At 40.5% G+C, this 5,709-nt stretch overlaps 1 protein-coding gene across 1 annotated transcript; it reads left to right on the forward strand.

Annotated features, from left to right (window-relative positions):
- Positions 1-992: 992 nt before the first annotated feature.
- MMP7 (matrix metallopeptidase 7) lies at positions 993-5,297 on the forward strand. Its single transcript, XM_075050429.1, has 6 exons — positions 993-1,151; positions 1,682-1,905; positions 2,012-2,160; positions 3,801-3,926; positions 4,432-4,593; positions 5,148-5,297. The coding sequence occupies exons 1-6, from the start codon at positions 1,044-1,046 to the stop codon at positions 5,168-5,170; spliced, it is 792 nt and encodes a 263-aa protein (XP_074906530.1). The 5' UTR covers positions 993-1,043; the 3' UTR covers positions 5,171-5,297.
- The last annotated feature ends 412 nt before the right edge of the window (positions 5,298-5,709 follow it).

Raw genomic sequence — 5,709 nt, forward strand, 5'->3', positions numbered from 1 at the left:
GCCTTTCCTTTCCGATTAGTGGTAATATGGTCACGAAACAGCACACCCTGAAAAAATAACAAGCCAGACTGTGGACTGGTGTTTACAGTCCTCAAAAGCTATCACTTCCAGTAGGGTTTGGTGGACCAGTGTTAGTATCAGGGGACCAGGGAGGTTGTGGCTGCCCTTCTCAACTTTGGTTTCTCTGCCACCGCTTCACGGACCTCTGTCAGATTGCACTGGTACAGCTGGAGGTGGAAGATAGGTCCACATTTGTTAGGGTAAGCTCCTCTCTTTTTTCCTGAAGGCTTTCACCCATTCTTGTAAGTTACATTTTACATCTAGTTCTCCAATGTAAAGAGACTCTCCTGAAAGGCCATCTCATTTGGGAGGAGAAGGGCAAAGGCTTCCCATTGCCTCCTATTTCTAGAGGGCACATTTAAAGAGCTGTCTTCCGATCTCTGTAAAAACAGCAGAAACCTCTTTAAGTTCACTGAACTGGATTTCCTGCAGGATAGGATTTCTCACAAGAGAATTTCAATCAGAAAAATTACCTAGACAGTGTTATGCATGCTCCTGGGGAAATGCTAGTAGTTTCAGTGAAATGGCACTCCCATCCATCTCATCTCTGCCCCTGCATTAACTAACACAGGCAGGCTGCCTGACCAAAAGGCTGCTGCAAAATGCCTTTGTGTATAAAGAACTTGGGGGAAGCACAGTAAGAAGTGATTATACAGTAACTGTACTGATGAAGTTACATAAAATGAACTTCCCTATGACCTTGTGGTTTCACTACCGTAATAATATGAAAAGAGAGAGCCAAAGCTGGCTGCTAGCTGTGACATGACATCAACAGGGAAGTTAAAGGAAAGATTTGTTTAACATGCTTTCATTTACTTCTTAGAATAGTGATGACATTACATTAACACCACCAAAAAGTGAGTCACATACGTAATTGCTGCTTGGAGCTATCAGGATCTATAAAAGCATTTTAGCTGTGGTCTTCGGAGACAGAAGGTCAAACCCTTTCTGCTGCAGCAAGGCTCCTTGGCAAGCTGGGCACTATGCAATACCTCCTACTTTGTGCTGCCATCCTCCTACCTAAGAGTCTTGCTTTTCCAGCACAACTTAAAACAGAATCATGGAGCAACACAAACTTGGAGAATGTAAAGGTATGTTAGCAGGGGTGCAACATAACTGCATTATGAATAACCTGATCTTTGATTCAGCTTTCTTTCCTGTCTGTTTATATTATCTTCTTATCTTACATTACCACAACACTTTTTGCAGAAGTGATATAAAACAATTTAAACTTGCTGTCTAGCTTAGGCACCCTAAGTCTAACTTACAAAAGAGACCAAGTTCCAACTGGCAAATAAAGGGGAGCATGTAATTTTTAAAACATCTCAAAAATATTATGTAGACTACACTGAAGGCTGCAGATTTACAGAGCAGTAAATTGTGTTTACTTAAAAGGACTCCTTGCTTACAGTGTTTCGTTGCTATTGCAACTCTTTTTATATATGCTAATTAATCTACACTACAGAGAGAACAGCATTTGGTAAACTGAAATAGGAAGAAAAAATACATCTAAAACTAGCTGTGACTGCAGGATGATGAAACAATTTAATCAAATGTAAAATGCATTGCCAAAAGATCACAGATACATGTATTAATTTTTATTTTCCTTTTCTTCTTCCAGGCATATCTTGATAAATTCTTTCCAGTTCTTACAAAAACACGAACCCTAAGCTTAGAAGAGAGGATTAAAGAAATGCAGAGGTTTTTCCACCTGACTGTAACTGGAAAATTAAATGCAGAAACAGAAGAAATAATGAAACAGCCCAGATGTGGAGTCCCCGATATAGAAGATTACAAAACTTTTCCTGGAAATCCAAGATGGAAAAAGACACATTTGACTTACAAGTTAGTGATGTTTCAGGTTTTACAGGGAAAGGGGTTGCTTTGTATTTAACTATGTGGGTTTTCTTCACACCCTAAATGACATTAATCTGTTTCCTTTTGCTGTCAGGATTGTCAATTATACACCTGATCTACCCCAAAAGAAAGTGGATGATGCAATTAGAAGGGCTTTTATGGTATGGAGTGATGTGACTCCACTGCAGTTCCAAAGAGTATTCAACAGACACGCAGACATTGTGATTGGATTTGCACGTCGTGGTGAGAATATCTGTCATTTTTAAAATGCAATGGTCCATATTTGACTCAAAGCATGTATTTTTATAGTCACAGCTTTAAGAAAGAACAAAGAGTTTGGAATTATTCTGAAGTCTGCATAAATTTTATCTTTCATCATGCCCCAAAATTTACATGTTATGATTCAGTTTTACTCCTATGAAACCATTAGAAAATCCTTTCAGAGTTACAGCTGTGAAATGGAGGGAGAATTCAGCTCCAGAATGACACCCCTAAATTTAGATGTTCAAGGCTCTGTCTGCCTTGACAAACAGTGCAAACTAATGGGAACAAATCTGTAGAGCAAACCAGCTGGTTCTGAAGATCCAGCCTCCACAGGCTGGATTCAGGCAGGTTCAAGCGGATTTACTTTTGTCCAGGTCTAGTCTGGTTCCCTGGACTAAACAGTCTTTGGCAGTGGGGATGCATTAGGTTTGGCCATAGAGAGTATCTTCTGGTTGATTTTCTTCTAGAAGGAATCCCATTGGTGCACTCCAAGATTGCACCAAGCTGCAAGCCAAAGCATGGTAAATGCAGATGACCAGTAGAGTCACTTCAGAAGCTCATTTGCGATCCAGACTAATACATTAATGTAGCCATACCTTTAACTTGTGCCTGGCACCTAAACTGACTCAACTCAGGCAAACTAAATGCCTACTTTAAGGGTAGCTGACTTGTTCTCTAGATCCATTGACAATATTTCCTAGATCTGCACTCTCCAGGTGAAGATCAGACACCTGGCTTACAAGTAGATGACTGCATACAAACACCAAAATGTCCCAAGCTCATGCTTCACTGATGGGAAGCATACTAAGTTGCCATGAAGAGTTGACTAATGTGCCCGTCAGTGAGAAGGGATCTTGCAAGCTGGAATAGGTTTTAATCCCTTGTCACACAATAGGACTAGGTCTCTTCTGCCTCTGTCAGACCTGCCCCGAGGTCCACCCACATGATCTGGGGGAAAGGACATAGACATTTGAGTCCCCAAATACTCTTCAATCAAGTCAGAGGCTCACTAAGGGGTAGGGGGAAATTTTCAGAGCTGGTACAAATATACTGTCCTGTCAACTCCTGCACTCAATGTAGGAAATGGTAACATTCCACATGTAGTGTGATAGAAGTAGGTAATAGACTGTACCCCAAGGCTGGGGGCAAATGAACTTAGCTCTTCAGGAACATGGTTATCTATCCCAAATCATTGTCTTCCACTAAAATCAGTACAAGTGAGAATGTCTGCAGCTAATGCTGCCCAGCACTTTCCAACACTGAAAACATTCAGGCGCTTATAATGTTGTCAAGCATTAAGTATTTATTCTGAAATAATCTCTGGTTGCTGCCTCAGAACCACATTTCTGACAAAGGCTCAGAAAAAATGTTCAGCTCTTTCCAAAATATGCAGCAGCCTTAATTATCAAATACAAGTCTTGAACTTAAGTCATGAATTTGGAGAGTGTTTTCTAAGCCTTGCTCCTCATTTTTACAACCTTGTGTTATTGTAGGATTTTTTTTTAAGGATTGGTAATGAACAAAACTAGCACAAACAAACAAACAACGTGCTTCAATTTGCTGAATTTAAACATTACAGCTGATGCCATCTGATGACATTTATTTCTTTTCAAATGCAGAGCATGGTGATGGATATCCTTTTGATGGAAGAGGTAACACATTAGCTCATGCATTTGCACCTGGAGAAGGGCTTGGTGGAGATGCTCATTTTGATGATGATGAAAGGTGGTCAGAGTCCAACCGAGGTAAAACCCACATGTGTGTATGAAGGGGAAAGGCAAATATTGTACATGTTAGAAGAACACAGTCATAGGAAATGCCTTCCATAGCTCTTCATGTTTTGGTACCATTTAAGTACCAACATTTCGGTTCTTTTAAACTAGCTTTCTCAGTACTTGTGCTTCATTATCATTAGCAGCTACACAATGCCTGTTCCATCCATATTTTAAAGCACTTTTCACAGGCTAAACAAGGACTACAAGCTGCTGTTTTCTACATAAATTATGAAAAGGTAAAATGACTTGCTTGTAGGAATAAGGTTCACTAAAAGCAGAGTTGGAAAGAGACTCAGGGTCTAGATGTGTATGCAATGTTTTTATTAAAATATTATAGTTACATAAGAAAGATCAAAACTCCAAGGTCTCATTCCAAGAGAATGAAAGATATAAACTCTCCTGCTACTTCAATTCTTTGTATGCTAAAAAGAAATGCCATACCTTTAACATACTTTTCTATGCTTTTGTGCTGCAGAAGTTAATTTGTTCCTTGTTGCTGCTCACGAATTTGGCCATTCTTTGGGACTTGCTCATTCAAATGACCGTGAAGCTCTGATGTACCCTATCTACTCATACGTGAACCCAGCAACCTTCAGACTTTCAGAGGATGATAGGCGAGGAATTCAGAAGTTATATGGTAAATTCATGATGAGATTTGATTTTCAAGATAAAACCTACTGGGGTACAGGTTTCACTGCTCTCCCTGATTGCAAGGTCCTTGTTATATTACCAAAAAGAAAGAAGAGGGACAAACTTGGGGAAAACACATGCCTGCATGCTCCATCCACTATGTTCCTTCTGTAGTGTGTCTCCACTGTAACCAAGAGGTGATGGAGCAGCAGTGCAGTGGCCTGGTGCACTGTCTTCCTGCACACCTACATATTGCCAAACAAATCCTGTGGACCTTGCTCTGCAAATCAGCTGTTTCAGTGAGTGGAGCTACTGGCAGGAAAATGAGAGATACTGTGGCACTTACTAAGTCAATGGGACAGTTCAGTGAAGGCAGAAACTTCTCAGCAGTAGGAGTCGAGCATAACCAGAATTGAGCCCATGGGGTAAACTTTGCCAGGCTTGCTTTTTTTAGGCACCACCCTCCTCAGGGCATGCTAGAGGAATACTAGGAATACAACATAGTTGCCTGTGATGTCCATTTCCAGTACAGTCTCCATGTTTTGTGCTTCTTTCCCACAGGGAGAAAGTCGTCAAACTCTTGAAGAAAGTGCTTCAAAAAGACCAAAGAATTCACATCTGGTTGTTTTGGTGTTCCAAACCAATTTTAATCCTCTAGCTAATTAAAGCGGTAAACTCCTGGACTGCACTTTCTCTCCCGGAATTTTTATATTGATTTGTTTGCACTTTATACAATTTCACTTAGCAATTAAAAAAACCTCAAAATTGTATACTCTGTTGTCTAATTTTTATTTTTTTTTTTTTATTTCTGGCATTTCACTGGGGGATTAAATAATGCCTGCACGTGTGATAGACAGACAGACAAATATCTTTCTGAATAGAGGAACAGGCACCTAAAGAGTGGGTGTGCATTTACTGCTGGGGTTACAAACCCTATTCCTGGCTTGCTTTCAGTTCTCATGCATGTCCTGGCCCTTCACAGTACCTACTGCTGCCTCCTCAGAATAGCAGTGTGCTTCCCATATGGCTCACACATAGAGGAGTAGGTCTCCACAGTGCTTCCTTCAGCATGGGCTGGGATGCTTTCCCAAAGGGAACAGCTTTTCAGCTTTGTGTCCTCCCT

The sequence above is a fragment of the Buteo buteo genome, chromosome 18, assembly GCF_964188355.1.
Source record: "Buteo buteo chromosome 18, bButBut1.hap1.1, whole genome shotgun sequence".
NCBI lineage: Eukaryota > Metazoa > Chordata > Aves > Accipitriformes > Accipitridae > Buteo > Buteo buteo.

Coding starts and splice junctions, on each gene's coding strand:
- MMP7 (XM_075050429.1), top strand. CDS start 1,044: ATGCAATACCTCCTACTTTGTGCTGCCATCCTCCTACCTAAGAGTCTT. Junction 1,152..1,681: donor CAAACTTGGAGAATGTAAAG/GTATGTTAGCAG, acceptor TTCTTCTTCCAG/GCATATCTTGATAAATTCTT. Junction 2,161..3,800: donor GATTGGATTTGCACGTCGTG/GTGAGAATATCT, acceptor TTTCAAATGCAG/AGCATGGTGATGGATATCCT.